Source organism: Paralichthys olivaceus, chromosome 16 (assembly GCF_024713975.1).
Source record: "Paralichthys olivaceus isolate ysfri-2021 chromosome 16, ASM2471397v2, whole genome shotgun sequence".
NCBI lineage: Eukaryota > Metazoa > Chordata > Actinopteri > Pleuronectiformes > Paralichthyidae > Paralichthys > Paralichthys olivaceus.
In genome coordinates, this window is record NC_091108.1 from 16,015,885 (window position 1) to 16,033,016 (window position 17,132).

Below are 17,132 nucleotides of genomic sequence, written 5' to 3' on the forward strand. Positions count from 1 at the left end.
GTTTTGCTCTGTAGTGGTTGATGAACAATCCAAAGGGCAAAGTGGACAACATAACCTCCATGGTGAAGGTAATCACCTATTCGCCTGGAGGTTTCTTCCTTTTTCTCTGTCATAGAGAGCTTGTTTGTTGGTGGAGCTCTTGGGATCTGTCTGTAACAACGGAATGTCTCGATCTTCCTCTGCAGAGTGCCTTGAAGTAATTAAAGCTGTGATTTGACGGAATACAAATAAAACTGAATCGATAGGGATAAAAAATACTTTACAGGGATCCAAACACTGTCTATTTTTTTCATTATATTTCCCATCATGGACAGACTGTATCATATGTGTCCATTATTGAATAAACACAATATTAAGGAATAAGACTTATATGTAGAGTTGACCTTCAAGTTAAATCTGTCAACCTTTCACTGATCTTTCATGTTCCCATGGAGACTTTTTCTCTTTTCTCTCTTATATAACCCCCTTCTACACTGGGGATCCTTGTGATATTTTGCTCATGATGATGATGATATTTTGCTCTCTGGGATGGCAATTGTGCTCCTTGTGATTTGTTCTTGAAGGTTGTCTTGGTGATGCTTTTTCTGTGATGCAACCTAATCTGGATCCAAGGTGGCACCTGCCTCTCCTCAGGGCTTTTTCCTTTAATACAGCTTTAGTATTAAATACTGTAGGCCTGTGTTTCTTACTCTGTGTGTCTACCATGAAACCTGTTGGAAGGTTGTAGTTTGGGTCAGGAAAGAAGTCGGGGTGGATCATTGATAATTGTGAGATAGGATGTTTTGCCATAATTCATAATAATAATTAGTGGATCTTGATTAAAAAAAAATCACAGCAATCTGGATCTAGTGGATTTAGATGTGGTTTCATTAGGGGACTGTTCTAGTCATTTTAGTTTTAATTTTATTACTATTTCTAATTGCTTTTAAATGCCATTTGGTTTCTGAAAATCATCCTGTACCCTCCTTTCAGTGTCTCGCAACCACCAGGGGCCCCAAGTTTGGATACCACAGATTTAGAGCATTGGTTTTGATGAAGGAGAGGGCATTGACAAGAGACAGTTCAGTAAAAGTTGTACACGGAAGACCAAGATGTCCAAGGACAAACTCCCCTAGAGTTCCATTAGTGCAATTATGTTTTAAGTGAGAATGCATTCAACCTATTCTAAGAACTGCAAGATAAATACAGGAAAAGGGTGAAAAATGAAAACAAAATGTCATACTGTTTTTTGTAATTTGAAAAAATGACTAGACAGTATCAAGAGCTGGTTCTCATTTTCTTTGTACTTTACTGTCTTCCCTTAGTGCAGTTGAGCACTTCAATTCCTACCTGAGCTGAACTTTAATAAGCAATCCTTGCTCCTGTGCATTTCACTTTGATGGAACGAGTCCTCAACAATCATCTCGTTAATTCTATTCTCCATCTTCTTCAGGTTCATAGTTAAACACATGTTTGTCTGCGTGCCTTTAAGACAGACAACTCAATTAGTCACATTTCTTAACAAACTCTTCAATACTTTTATGCACTTTTGAATCCTTCAAATTTCCAATCCCCGAACTTGCATTGCACTCAAAAAAAAAATACACCAAACAGTATACTACTCGTATATTTTGTATATATTTTTCCATCTCTCAGTGATTTCTTTTTTACAGAGCTGGTACACTTTTATAAATGTTCGACTACAGTGAAACGTTTCTTTATACAAATACAGAATGGCAGCTTTTGAAACATACTGACATGGTAGTAAAATCTACAGTACATCTTTTTTTAAACTTTTGAAATACACATAGCATTATATCACATGGACAGAGTTCAGAGTGCGAGCTGTTATTGTTGTGTTGTGTTTGTCCCACCTGCCCCTTGCGTGTGTCGGGTTAATGCCCTGGTCCCACGTGCTTCTCCTTTGGTCGTTTAAGGCAAAGAGGGAATACAACGGGGTGCAAAGACAACTTGACAGGACTTCAACACAAGGACAAACACTCGTCTTCATTTTCATTGGGACCTCGATCGTCGTTTCCGCCTCGCTGTGTGGCGATTGTCCTACAGTACTGCAGGTATGAGGTGGAGCACCCACTCAGACAGGCAGTGAAGACAAGTGTAAGGAAAGGTGTTGCCGAGAAAATTCCCATTTTTTTTTCTTCCCGAAAAAGTCGGAGAAATTTGTTCCTTAAAAGTAAAACTGTTGCATAGGTGCGTTCGCATGAATGGGTTCTTGTTACAGTTCAATTATCTTGCTTGGTCCCATTTTGTCTTTCTGTTGTGCGCTTTATTGAATTAGTGAATCAAAAACACACCAAGCATTTAGATTGTAGAGAACACAACGATAAAAAAACCCATTGAAATTCTAAAGGAGGGATAGACTCCTTTAATTGTATCTTTCATGAGCTATTGTGTTTTCTCCTTTTCACTTCACTGCCAGAGAGACACAGTTCTGGGAGTGAAGCGGCTTGTCAGTCGCAGCACACACTCACTGCTGCTGTCAAGTAATTCATCTGATAAATATGTACACTCACAAACATACACAATCAAATGTGGGTCATCATTTAGGTTATGTAGAAAAAAATGTCTTTTCTTGGCCGCTCTCCTTTCTTCTCAGAAGAGAAGCGTGTGAACTTCAGTCACCTCAGTTCTTCGATTTGTTCTTCCTCTCCTGCTGGTCCTGCAGCTGCGGATGTGCCGGTGGCTGTTGGGAGGGCGGCTGCTTTTTATACATTAGTCTCCAGGCCGTTCATGTCAATTGAACAGTGGTCCTTGTCCCTGTGCTCTCTCTTGTGATGAGAGGAGTGGCCGTGCTTCTTCTTCTCTATCGGCCGAACGCCCTCCTCTAGCTGCATCAGGCGAGCCACGTCCGGGGAGAGGTGGTCGTGCTTGCTGCCCGGCGGGGGCGGCTGGTAGCAGCCGTTCTTCTGGTTCTGGTAGGTCATCATCTGCTGGATGCTGATCATGGGTTTGGTCTCGCAGATCAGAGGCACCTGGTGAATGAGAAGAGGAAGAAGATGCTCTTAATTACCTACATCAAGGAGGTTCTGTTTTTTGTTTGTTTGTTTGCAAGATTACATAAAAACGAAGATTATACTATATTTTCAACTTCCAATCTTCATCCACACACCACTTCTCTACCTCTCTTTCAAATGAAAGCAAATAGTACAGCTTATTCTATGCACAGGTCATTTTATAATTCACTATTTCAATGATGAAATAGTGAATTATAAAATGATGTGCAGAGTCCTGCAGAATCCATTAATTTTGACCATGATGCTCTCACCTGCTCCCCCTCCTTGACAAAATCTTTTCTGCAGATATGAGCCATGATGCCTGTGGCCAGGGCGTCACCCATCACGTTGACCATGGTCCTGAATCGATCCCTACATGATAAAACCAAAACCATGTTATCAGGTTTATGCAACACAGAAGCTTACAATAAAAATAACATTCCAGATGCATGAAGTAATTTGTTTTTTCAATAATTCAACTTTACTGGAAAAGTGTTGTCTTCCAGTTAGTAGCATAAACATTAGGACACGTAGCATTTCATTTCCCAAACATGGTGACATTGATTGTGTGTTATTCTCTGTGAAAAGACAAACCCTTACTCACAAGGCCCAATCAACAGCAATGATGAGAGTGATGTCATCAGTGGGCAGACCAACGGAGGTCAGCACGATCACCATGGTTACGAGTCCCGCCTGTGGGATTCCTGCTGCACCGATACTGGCTGCAGTGGCAGTGATGCTGGGAGAACAGACGGAACAGCAGAGTGTCTTTATTTTTATAATATACAGAAAGTTTATTGTTGGTTCTCATGGAAGTTTTGAAGGAAAGTACAGAATAGGTTGTGAGCGGTAGAATTACATGGTTAAAATAGATAAGCTTGGTTTACTGCCCTGGGATTTTATGCCTCTGCCAACCAGTGCAGTTTCTACATACATTCGTTTCCAGATTCATGTGTGGTCACATTGGCCACTGAAATTCAAACTTGAGATATTATGTTCATGAGGCCAAGTTTTGTGAGGCCACAGTGACGACCTTTGTCAACCAAGATCTATAAATTCATCTTTGAGTCTAATTGAACGCTTGTGCCGAATTTAAAATATTTTCTGGAAGTCTTCCTGACATATTCAAAAATATTTGAATTAATTCCCTTGACATTTTGAGATATGTTCACCAGACATAAGGACATAGGATATACGTACAGAAATGACAACCCAAAAAGATAAGACCTCCGGCCACTAGGCTTAAAAAATAAAGTGAGTACACAGACACCTATAGAAAGTAATTATCCCCACTGAAGAAACTTGTAATGTAGACATATTAAGGGACCTAATCTGTGAGTGTGTGCAATTTAGTGAGGCTTTATTGAATTTATTGGAACTATTTGGCCTTTGAGCAGCTTTAACTTCCATTCTAGTTATTAAAGTGATAAAACTCACTCAAGTCCAGTTTGAGCTATACTTGGAAACTTCAATGGTATGCTACTATAAACTACTGTAGTTTTTACCTCACAAAATTCACAATTACATTTCACAATACATTTCTTTACACTGAATTCATGTATTTAACTGGAAGAATGTGAAGACAAAGTGCCTTGATGCTGTGATGGTGGTGATCAACTTGAGTTCAAAATCAGAATCAACCTTTCTACAACAGCACATGTCACACAGATCTTTGAATCCACACAGAATGTAAAGAAAAACAGACTCCACATTTTCTCCTAGAGAAATAAAAACTACACACTGACTGAAAACTCTCTCTCTCGATGAATCATGTTAAATGTAGAACATTAAGAAAAGGTGGTATTTTTTGAAAGAGAACTGCTACCAATGCCTGCCCTTTGAAACATTGAGCAGTTTCAAGCATTTTGTCTGAGAGGGGGAACAGGGACAGAGAGGGTCTTCTCCCCTGACAGGGCAGGAGTGGCCCATTGGAGCAAGCCAGAGACTGTTAAAAGCTTAACATTATACTCCCATCACACATTGTCACCACCATCCTAAGACCAGACCTGGTACACCCTGCACGTCTTCTACTTTAAAAGAATAACAGTATCCTGAGAGAAAGAGGCTGCAGTAGATGGAATTTGAGGCAAAACAACGTGGCTGGAAAGCAGTAGCCCACCGAGTGAAGCTCATAGCTGCAGGGGTTTTATTGCAACATCCACCATCAGGTTGCTCAGAGATCTAGAAATCCATGTACAAGCCCTGCGCCAGACCATAAAAGAAACATCATGGACTGCTCAACGCTGCAGCCAATGGCTATGGATCGGGAGGAAAGATCCCAACTGAGCCCAAAGATGTTTGGGACATGCACCCAAGTCTGATCAGCCTGTGATGGACCTGCCTTAGCAGAGGGCGTCTTATTGTGATTTAAAAGGCTGAAACACCTGTTGACGCTAACAATTGTAGATTATGTACCTAACATCCACTGGTGGTTGATCACATCTGCTACTGGCGGTTGGCATCTTAACTAGTGCAGAAGACCTGGATACCATCTTGTTAAAATACTGAGGTAGGGGGCCATATTCACGTTAATCACAACATGCATGATTTGCAGGAAAGATGTCATGCGAGAAGAGATGCATACACTGTCACAAAATTATCAAATTATCGTACAGCATGCATTATTCATCATACATCGTACGAATACAATTATTATCGTGCATGTGGAAACATTGTCATGGGATCCCATGTGTATGTTTTCTTGGTTCATCTTTTATTTTGACAGTCACTTTCCTTCCTGTTTGATACTGTGTCTTTGTCACTTTGTTTCTTTTGTTTCCTGCCCTTGTGATTGTTTGCAGCTGTCCACATATGTTCAACTATCTCCGCCTCCCGTTATGTGATCTGGCTCTCTCCGAAATCCCTCACTACCGTCCACTATACAGTGAGTTCACCATTTTGTAGTATTGTGTTTCCCTTTTGTTAGTCTGTCTGTTCTGCTTCTTGTGAAGTCTCCAGTTCTTGCTCATGTTCATATCATTAGTTTCTAAAATTTTTTCACCTGGCTTCCTGCTTGTTTTTGTCTTTTTTTGAGCATCCTTCTCAGATGTTGCCTGCCTTGTTTATTTGGTTATTAACTCGAAGCCCCGCTTCCCACCTACGTCTGCATTTGAGTCCAGCTCCAGCCAATCACAAACATAACGCAAAGCTCCATAGACACTATTTCAGCATGTGGACAAATCCAAAGATTGCCAGGCCTTCTGTGACTAGTGACACTAGCTTTGACAATCTGTTCAGGGATGGGTTGTTTGCAGCAAAAATTGCAGAAAAAATAGCTTAATATAAACTATGTTGTTGTTCTCTGCTGCTCCCATGAGGGGATGCTACAGCAGATCACCATCTGCACATTAGCTTTTTTAACTCTGGATGCCATTTCTGAATGACCTAGCATCAGGGGAACAGAGGACTGAACTGCCAACCCCCAGGGAATATAGCCAACTTGCCCAACACTTTCCCCCCACTGATGACAGTCTACAAAGTTATATCATTATCATTCAGTTTCAGTTTTTTTTTGCTAAAGTACATCGTTATCTTGGGGCATGCAACAAATATTTTCGAGGCCTCATAAAAGTCCACAGTCCTAAGGGTGCTGAGGCTGAGAATCTCTAGCTTGTAGGAACAGTAGATGAGAAGGGAAGTTGGGTTTGGGTTGAGCATGCAGATGGAGCAGCTTCATGGTCAGCAGCCAAACAGCACAGGAACAGGATCCAGAGAGGGAAAAATTATTATAATTCTGGCGTGACAAGGGAGATGAGTAATGCAGGTCATATGGGTCTTACAGCCAAGGGATTACGAGGGAATGGGCACAGACTGCAGCCATGAGAAGAGGTCTGCTTAATGTTATCACAGAAAAACGTCACTGAATGTCATTAAATTAGAGGAGGAACAGGACTTTTTTTCTGGGTGGACTTGTTTACCTGGGGCTGAAAGTTGTAGGGTAGTGATATTGGCCGGAGGGGGTCTGTTGGGTGTTTGTGTTTGTCTGTCTGTCTCCCTGGGGCTTCCAGACTGATTTAGCAGAAATCAGATCAGACTAAGAAGCTCATATGAGGCGTAATCTGTGTGACATTTACATATATGTGTATCGAGTAAATCCCATAATATTTTTTTTATTAATCAGAATTAAACCAAATGTGTGACGTTAGATTAATTCATATGTTGCAGTGAAATCAGCACAAGCATGCATGCACCATTTCTTGATCTTGTGTCGTCACACTTTAGGCAGGGTTGAAATTGACCAACTTTTACTCTCATGTCTGTCTGTTAACATCTAGCCTGTTAGCTTATCTTATGGTAGCATATCATAAATACTAGAAACTGGAGGAAACAAAGGAAGGCCTTGCTCTAACAAAAGGCAAATCCACACCTGCATCTCTAAAACTTTTTCAGTAACAAAGTTAAGATTCTCATATATCTCTCAACAGGTTATGAAAAAATATGTTTTCCAACAAGCCAAAATGACTCCAACCCCTAAAAAATGAAAGGTGCTAGAGACCCCCATTATCCTCAAGGTTTGTTGAAGCATACAAAGGATAGTTATCTGAGTTAGTTTGCAAAAAGACTGTTTCAGTATTTCCTGCGGTGCTACAAATTGCCATACATTACTTCTGTCCATTATTACCTCTGCCAAAGAGGTTCTGTGTTAACCCCTGTCCATTTGTTTGTGGGTTTGTTTGTTTGTCTGTAAGCAAGATTACACAAAAACTACTGAATAGATTACCACAAACCTTGGTGGAAATATGTTGTATGGGTCAGGGAAGCACCGATTGAAATATAGAGCAGATCAAGGGATCCAGGATTTTTTGGGGTAATTTTCTTTAACATTGTGTGACAGCGTTTTTCAATGATTGTACAGTTTCCCTGTTGAATAATTCATGGATCTTGATGAAGAAAATCAGGCACATTTAGGGAAAATCCAGTGACTTTATTTTTCATGTAAGGGCAAAAAAAATCAGAGGGCTGATGACATTTTTATTTTCAGTTTATCTACCGATTTTTTTTTTTACTATGGCTATGGCATGTTATTTCTAATCGTTTTATATTTTAATATGGTTGAATTAATCTTGTTGCCCTCCTCTCGGTATCTCCCCTAGTTGAGGAACTTTTAAAATTCAGTTTCAATGAAGGATGCGGCAGTGACAAGAGACAGTTGAATAAAAGCTGCTCAAAATCTGTACATGGAAAACCAAGATGCCTTATATTCTGACATTTAGTCTCTAGTAAAGGTCAAAACAGTCCAGACACAGGCTTGGGCATTTCCCAAATGACAACCCAGATGCATCTTTCAATTGCATATTTCCCTGCATGGTAAATGTCTTTCAGTTTAGTTTCTCTTGTTTATAATGTAGGCTGCCAGGCTTTAAAAATTCCTGTGTAACATTAGCTACATGCCCCTTTAATCCCTTTGCTTTTATTTCACTTCGTTTAATTAAGACATCCAATAAAATCAATAAAGTGGTAGAAACTTAGGTAGAAGCTTTTCATTTGACTGAAGAGCTCAGAGAATATCCTTAATCTTTTTCAACCTCCCTCACCTGCTGACATTTAAAACAAGTTATTAGTCCTAATTGTTTTGTGCCTGCTCCTGCCCTTACCTGATTGTGATGATCTGCCCAAAGTCAAGCTCATAATTATTCACTTGGGCGATGAAGATGGCTGCCACGGCCTCGTAGAGCGCCGTGCCGTCCATGTTGATGGTAGCACCGACGGGTAGCACAAAGCGGATGATGCGTCTGTCGATGTGGTTGTTCTCGAGGAGGCACTTGAAGGTGATAGGCAGAGTAGCAGAGCTGCGAGGGGAAAAGATAATGATGAAAACTCCTCTCAGACATTCAGAGCAATCCATGAAAAACCTCTTGTAAGGAGCTGCTGTGCTGTCAATCATGCAACAAAGAGCCAAATAAAAATCTTTTGTCACAAATAGCTCTATCCAAGTGCTCTGTATCTGCTTCTACTTGGTATTAATGATTTTCTCAGTGTATTTGTTCAGTAGATTAATCTCATTTCTATCAAAACTGTTGATATTTGAACTAAAAACCAAAGATATATGTCGAAAAATGTGTAATTCTGGGAAGTTAACTGAAAGTAAACTTTGTGCTTTGATGAAGGACAATTTCCAGTATTTGAGAATGTGAAGAACTATGAGTAATGCTGCTCATCCCTTTGAATGGCTACAATGTGTCCTGTTGTTGGAAAAGCCCAATTCTATATATATCCAATCCAAGCATAGAATACAACCTTGAGGTGGAAAACAGAATTGCTCAATTTACACAAGAAATGCAGTAGCTCTGACCTTGCCCCTCCCAAATCGTAGCTTTGTATTATACTTTCCTCTATTGCTACCATTTCTGATGAATATCATGGTGGGAACATTTATGTTTCTAGAGAGATCCTATATTGCAGTAGTCTTAGCGTGAGATGACTAGAGCCTGGACCAGAACCTGTGCCGCCTTCTGAGTGAGAAGCGCACGTATTCTCCTGATGTTGTGCAGCATGTATCTACACGAGTGGGTTGTTGCAGTAATGTTGGCAGTAAGGGAGAGGGTGGGGGTTACCATGGAGTTGTCAATTATTACTATTACCTCAGCCAAGGAAGTTATATTTTTGTTTTGTTTATTTGTGTGCAAAACATGGTGGAAGGATGTGGTATGGGTCAGGAAAGAACCCAGTACATTGTGGTGCGGCTCTTAATAGATGGGTGGATCCGTCATCCAGGAGTTATGTTTCACTTTCTCTGCAGCGAAAATATAAAACTATAGTCGTAAGGTGGATGCACATGCATGAACGGCACTCTCCTGCGACATCCTACTCTGAGTGATGGGTACACAGGCTAGATTGAAAGGCAAGTTCCCTTGTGTGTGTGTGTGGGTACAGATTCAGCTGCAGCTAAAACTATGAGGTCTGACCTTTTGCTTGGTGAGCAAGCGAATAACACTGCACACTGTACAATGCAGCAAAGGAGCACAACATCTATTATGGAAAGTGTTAAAAAAGGTTTTGGTTCACTATGAAACACTGGTGGGATGAATTTTGAATATGGTGGGTGGCCACTGTCAAGATAATTAGTGGTAAATTATTCTTAATATTATTATCATCATTAGCTTATACTGGGAAATATGTAGGGAACTTAATTAAGTGGGTTTATTCTTCTTTACTTGTTTATTCATTAATAAATTGAGCAAAACAGATTCCTTCTCCCTGAATTTGTAAATGAATATAAAGTTGAATTAAGTGTAGTTCTTAGTTGAGAAAAGACTTTTATACCTGGATGAGGTGGCTAAGGAGATGAGCAGGGCCTGCAGGATGCCTCTGATGTAAACAATGGGGCTCTTTTTAGTGATGAAGAAGTACATGGCTGGGAGGATGAAGAGCCCGTGCAGCACCAAGCCCATTACCACGGTGATGGCATAAAAGCCCAGCTTCTTCCCCATGGCTGAAGGGTCGTCCATCTCCAAGATCTTTCCAGCAACCAGGAACACAATACCGAAGGGGAAATACCTGGGAAGGAAAGAGGAGAGGAGGGTGGAAAGGTAGAGCACATGTTATCAGCCACAAGATAAGCTTTTCTCAAAATGCTATTTCTTTCTACTTCTCGCTGCGTCTAGTATTGAAACCCCACTGACAGCTCTATGAATAGCAGGTATAACATCTTGAGTGTTCAAATGTAAAAAAAACAACACTAAGTATTAATGTGGTTCCAGCTAAATTGTGGATCATCACAAAAACAGTTGTTTCTACACTAAATGACAAGATTGAGGCTTTATAGCCATGCGCACAGCATCGTATTTTATCATAAACTAAGGACAAAAACATCCAATAGTTGTCATTCCACTAGAAAATCCCAAACTAGATTTGTATAGATGGCACGTGAGAAATTCGCAGGATCATCAGAGTCGTAAAGACAAAGAATGACTAATCTCTGAGTAATTCAAGCTACACTATATTGACAAAAGTATTGGGACATACTTCTTAATCATCAAATACAGGTGTTTAATTCAGTCCAATTCCCATTTGTTGGACAGGACCCCTTAGTACCAGTGAAAGTAAATCTATGTTTGGTGTGGAGGAACTTGACTGGCCTGCACAGAGTCCTGACCTCAACCCCATCAAACACCTTTGGGATGAACTAGAACGGAGATTACGAGCCAGATCCTCTCGCCCAACATCAGTGTCTGATCTCACACATGATCTTCTGGATTAATGGGAAGAAATTCTGACGGACACACTCCAGAATCTTGTAGAGAGCCTTCCAAATAAGAGTGGAAGCTGTTACAGCTGAAAAAGCAGGGGGCAGCTCCATATTAATGCCTATGGATTTAGAATGGGATGACATAAAAGGACCTGTAGGTGTAAAGTATAGGTGTCCCAATACCTTTGTCCATATAGTGTATTACAGTCTGGGGGCCCAAAGAGGTGGACACCACTGCAGTTCATACAGACAAGCAGACAGCTGGGCTAAAAATTTGAGCTTCCTAATGGTGTTTCAGCTAAAAGTAATTGATCATCACTACAGCTTATAGTTATAAACATTTTTTACTTTATTTTGGTGCTGTTTTCTCTCATGACACAACTCTTACCAGATGACTATGGCAACAATCTTCAGCACTGCCTCATTTAAACTCTGGCAGAAGTTGACCAATGCGCTTCCATTGGGCCCCATTCTCCCCAACATTATTCCTGGATTGAAAAAAACAACATCAACATATGCTGCATGTAGGTACTGAATACAATCTGTAGTAGACAATGTTATTATATGTTAATATTCATTTATTCATATATTCAATTATATATCAACGAGAATGCATTCAGCAAATGTTAACAAAGGAGAATTATGTAATGTCTTTGTTCTCTGCCTCCCTCAGAGGAATACAAAATATTTTTAAATTAATTATGCAAAGGTGTGGGTGTGCCGAGACAATCATACAATTATACATGTTATGTGTATGAAGGTGTGTGTGTGTTTATGAGCTCCATGCCAACTACTTACCCATGGTTGCAGAGAAAATAACAATCCCCAGCACATTCATGCCTTCGCTGGTACCGGGTGATGTTTTCATGATGACGTCAGGTGGCGGTGTGAGGTCCAGGGAGAAGTTCTGCACATCAGTGCCATTGTCATCCTGGATGCCGTAGATGTAGACCCTGCGCGTGGTGGTCTCATCCAGGAGCTGAGCCAATGTTGGTTTGGGAATAAGTTCTGGGACTCTCTGTGTTCGATACTTTAAAACCAAAAACAGTAAGAAACCCATCAGAACATGACACAGAAGGTAGATGTGCAAAGCAGCACATTTTCTCATGATAACGACACAATTAAGTTCATAACAGGAGTGTGACATTTGAAGGTCCAGTGTGTAAGATTTAGGTAAAAGGGAACTATTGGCAGATGTTTAATGTAGAATAATCCTCAAGTTGTATGAATTGTAGTTTTCTTGCAATGCAAGGCGGGAAGCATCAAGGACAAGAAGAAGAAATGAAAATGACGCAGATGACGCGTTCAAGGCAGAGCAAGATGTTTGACCCTGTGCTGGTGTGTACATATTTCTGCTTACACAGAGGACGTCACTTGAGTAGGCGGTGCTTTAATGTGGCCAGGACCACATTTGCGTTCACACTGCTAAAAGAATGTGGACACGTGGCCTAGACTCCCCCCAATGTGGTCTGGCGTGATTGGATTGCTATCCGATCTGAGTGTGATCACACCTGCACATAGTGATCGGATCACATAAACCCAAATGTTAATAACAGGTGTGTACGGGGTCATTGTGTAGGTTAGTGTGAGGACATGGGAGTGATATACAATCAATATCACAATTAACTCTAAAGATCAACAAGCTAATTTCATAAAAAATGCTAAAGTCTTTAACCGCAATTTCAAAATATTGTTGCTGTGTATTGTGGGTTAAACAGTGAGTGTCTTTGCCTTCATCACTTCAGCTTACCTGTTGAAAAGTAGCTTGAACCAGGTTGGCTGGAAACATGTTGCTGTGGAGGAGAATTGTAGGAAACATGTAAGTCATTCAGTGTACGGCACACATCTGGGTTTTCAAAGTAGAGTATAAATATCCTTCAGTCACAGAAAGAGATGTAGTGCAAATTATAATAATAAGAAGAACCACTTCAGTTTATTGAGGGCCTTTCAAGAGACCCAAGGATGCTTAACATACAACAGTAGGGACAAAAAGGAAAAATAAAATAAAGTAATTCACACAAACAGGACAGAAATAGTATAGTATAGGTTCACAATAATGAATAAGAGCACACAACACAAAAGGACAACATGTTTTGGATGTAAAGCATCATTCAGTGTCAATACAGATTCCTTCCTGTATGTCTTTTGGTTTTAAATTGGCATTGAAAGAAAACTATTGCCATCATTGTGAAACCATGCACCATATGCAATATGTTCATGTTGACAAAGTCTATCAAATCCACCTCCTCTGTCTACCCCTGAAAATGAAGGTTTTGATTCTGAATCTGAATCTCTTCTTTTTGTCACTGTCATTGATTTAATTTGTGTAAATCAACCTGGTTTCACTTTTCCTGTCCCTCATGAAAAGGATATTTTGCATGGTAGAAGAGAAGGTCAGTGATATGAAATACAAGTTCAAATTGATGATACAGGAATTATCATTTCATAGATGTTATTCATGGAATTACCCAAATTTTCTAATGCTACTGCTAAAGCTGATAGGACAATGTGGCTCACGTCCACATCCGTAGGTGTCCTTGAAGCCCGAGAGACATATTTTAAATTATTGTGCAAATACATTTTTTTTAATTGAATGTATACAGCATGTCATCACATTATGTTATGAAGTGTTTCCAAAACAGAGTGAGACCACTTACAAAGAAAACAGCTGTAGATTGACCGTAGATAAATCTAATCCAAAAGGTAATAAAAACAATAATTGTGGAACATGATTATTTTTCAAACCTTGACAGGAAAATTGAGTAATCTATTTATTGTAATTGTAATCTCTTAGATTGTAGATTATTATTATGTAGTGTTTTTTTTATTAAATATAGCCCCCTCCATTTGTGGTGCAGAATATGGCTGAAGCAGGGCAATTAAACTATATACATTCTTAATTAATATTAATAATTATTTCCAATATAATTTTCATCGAAAGCAATATAACAAATGTTTTGTTGTTTATCAAGTGTTTGTCATTCTCTGCTCATAAAAGAGAGCTTAAAACAACCTTCACTCAGGAACAAAAATCAGTATCTAACCCTATAATAAACAATGATGTGACCTTTATGGTTTTAATAATAATTATTATTATCATCTACTGATATGAACATTTTATCTTGACATTACTTTAAGCCATATCATCCAGCCCTAAAGCGCAAACTGCTGCAGGCTGCTGAATAGTCGTGTGTCATTCCTCCAGAGAAGTGTCAGCTCTGCCTCAAGACTCACATAATACAGATGCAGAAGGATTAAAGGACATATTGCTTTTTACAGCTTGTGCATTAAACAGAGCGACATTAAAGACACATATGTCAGAGATCGTGTTTGCTGACATTATGGTGCAACTCAGAGGACTGCAGTGAGTATACAGCACGGATTTGACCACTTAGCCATTCAGCAGCCTGTTCTGTGTCTAAGACGGAAAAGCAGGCTAATGAACCACTCGGACCCCTTTGCCCCTAATAAATCCAAGTATGCACATATTCATACATACTGGGCTCATTATACATACTTATCACACACTCGCACACGTAAACACATGGCCGCAGACAGCACGGCCCATTTGTGAGAGGACCAACATAGTATGCCTGCATGATAGACGAAGGCTGTAAAGAAGCTTTGTGAGATAAATCCAAAGCACAGCTGTGCTCTTTGACACACACACACACACACACACACACACACACACACACACATAAAAACACACTTCACCATTGCCACGTGATGAGCACATCAGCAAGTTTATTATCTTTCTTGGTACATTTAGATTTTTCCACCATGATTTGACTCTGTTATTGGAACCCTGAAATGTTCAAAATTAAACTGGAATCAATAAAATATAAAAAACATTGCTTTTAAATTCCAAAGTCTTTTTGAAATGAAAAACACACAGTTGTGAGTTTTCTGCAGTTCGCATTGATTTCGATGCCTCAGTAGCGCTCTGCTGCCTTTAGCCCACTGACCGACTGTCACACTGACACAGTGGCTCTCAGGGCCTCGTTGTCATGTTTCCCACTGTGGGTCTGACCTAGACTCACCTCTAACCTATGCCTCGAATGCAGCACCGGTCCCTCAGCAGCGCTAATTAGCTTAGCACGATAACCCACTGGTACACGAGGCTCCAGGCTTTACGCTCTGACCTCGAGCACCCCCCCCTTGTCACATGAGAGCGCACGCAGAGCTAGAAATGTCCAATCCCAGGTATTAATAGACTAGAAGGTGTCGTCGTGCACGCAGCAGCATCTGTTTTTCAATTGTAATCCTCACAAAGTTTGCACGTCTCTCACTTGTTGCCAAGGTGTGAAGCAGACAATTATATTAAGTCTCAGGGCTTTTCCCACTCAGCCTGCTGCCACGAGTACTGCAGTCAATATTTGAGATTTCATTTGCAGAGACACCTCAAACACAAAGGAAATATTATCTTGCATCTCTCGATGATCCTTTTGGTTTCATTTTGGTTTTGATCTTTTTTTTAAACAAACTCTATTTTAAGGATCATCCATCATCCAATATGTACAATAATAAAAACATGAGATGAGCTTGGTTTCTTTCAGTGCTGAAGAGGTTCAACTCTCTAATAACATTTTTTTCCCTCTTCTTCTCTTTAGAAAATAACACATAAAACACCAAGGTTTTCACTCAACCAGTGATGTCCGGTGCTTTTTAGTCAGTCTTAGACAAACACTCCAGTACAATAGGTTCTCATGAATCTTCTGTATATTCATTCATGTCATGCACATGTTTGTCTGTGGCTGTTTGTATCTTCTGTGTGTGAAGACACAGTCGTGACACTGATCACGCACATCAAATTTGGGTCACGTATCCTCTGCCATGAGAATGATGAGTTTCCTCTGAGCTAACTGACACTGAGTGAGTAATGGAGGAGAAACGTGACAGCCTCTTACCGAATGAGATCCAGCAGAGCATCAGCAGAGCTAGTCATCGGCTTCTTGCTCTCATCTGAGTCCTCCTTCTGGGCAGCTCCACCCGGGTGGATGATGTACACCATGACGATGCCCACTACGACGGCAACAAAGGTGGTCCAGAGGTAGTAGGAGATGGTCATAATGCCCAGGCGGCTGGAGCACTTGGCGTCCAGGGCAGCGAGACCGGACATCAAACTGACCAATAGAAAATAGAGACATAGACAGGCAGAGAGAAAAACTCATGTTAGAAATTGAGAAATGGACAGTGAGCTTCAGTTTCCCTCCTAGAGGGAGAATGAGTGAAAATGTTCATTACTGACATGCTGCTGCAGATAGGTAGTATGTAAAGAATCTGTAGTGCATAGAGACAAGTGACAGCTGCAGGTTAATGGGTTATAGCCTCCCAGCATTACAGGCATTATGTAATCCTTGCTTCAGTCTATGCAGGATGTATTTATTTTTCCCTGTAAATTTATGAAAATAATGTTAGTATATCTTTTGAAATGTGATCTCTCTGCTACACGCTCCTGTCCTCATCTCGTCTGAGGGGCCATTTAAAACTTTGTAACCCTCCCCTTTCTATGAGGAAAACCTGAGTGACAGGAATAAATGTGGGCAATCATAAACATTATCATCATGAGTGTAATTTGCATTTAAATGAGAAAAACCTTGATTTTTCCCTGCGCTGACATGAAGACGTTCGCTGCAACGTTTCACAAAAAGAAAAGCTTTACACTGTTGCAGCTTGTGTGAAAGAAATGGGAAAAAAAAACATGCAGGCAGATGTGGTTTGTGGGAAGATGTTGAAATGATGGCAATGAAGGAGAGTTAGGAGGAGGAGGAGGAGAGAGAGTGTCAGCCTGTCAGTTTTGAAAAATGGAAAAAAAGAGGGGTCACAAGATTATGAGTGTGTGAGAGATGTTTGTGGCAGTAGACCCTATAACCTGTATGCACTACACATATGACAGTGTCAGGAAGTATGAAAGTGTCAGGAGCAACAGGAATTTGAAGATACGTGTG

General features: G+C 40.3%; 1 protein-coding gene across 1 annotated transcript in view; it reads right to left on the reverse strand.

Annotated features, from left to right (window-relative positions):
• Positions 1 to 1,598: 1,598 nt before the first annotated feature.
• slc1a7a (solute carrier family 1 member 7a) overlaps positions 1,599 to 17,132 on the reverse strand; it is a 30,231-nt gene continuing 14,697 nt past the window's right edge. Inside the window, exons 3-11 of the mRNA XM_069511008.1 lie at positions 16,092 to 16,307; positions 12,932 to 12,974; positions 11,980 to 12,211; positions 11,570 to 11,669; positions 10,257 to 10,490; positions 8,588 to 8,782; positions 3,598 to 3,732; positions 3,266 to 3,365; positions 1,599 to 2,972 (exon numbers count right to left, since the gene is read on the reverse strand). Coding sequence (XP_069367109.1) covers positions 2,706 to 2,972; positions 3,266 to 3,365; positions 3,598 to 3,732; positions 8,588 to 8,782; positions 10,257 to 10,490; positions 11,570 to 11,669; positions 11,980 to 12,211; positions 12,932 to 12,974; positions 16,092 to 16,307 — 1,522 coding nt within the window. The 3' untranslated portion in view covers positions 1,599 to 2,705. The remainder of the gene's footprint in view (positions 2,973 to 3,265; positions 3,366 to 3,597; positions 3,733 to 8,587; positions 8,783 to 10,256; positions 10,491 to 11,569; positions 11,670 to 11,979; positions 12,212 to 12,931; positions 12,975 to 16,091; positions 16,308 to 17,132) is intronic.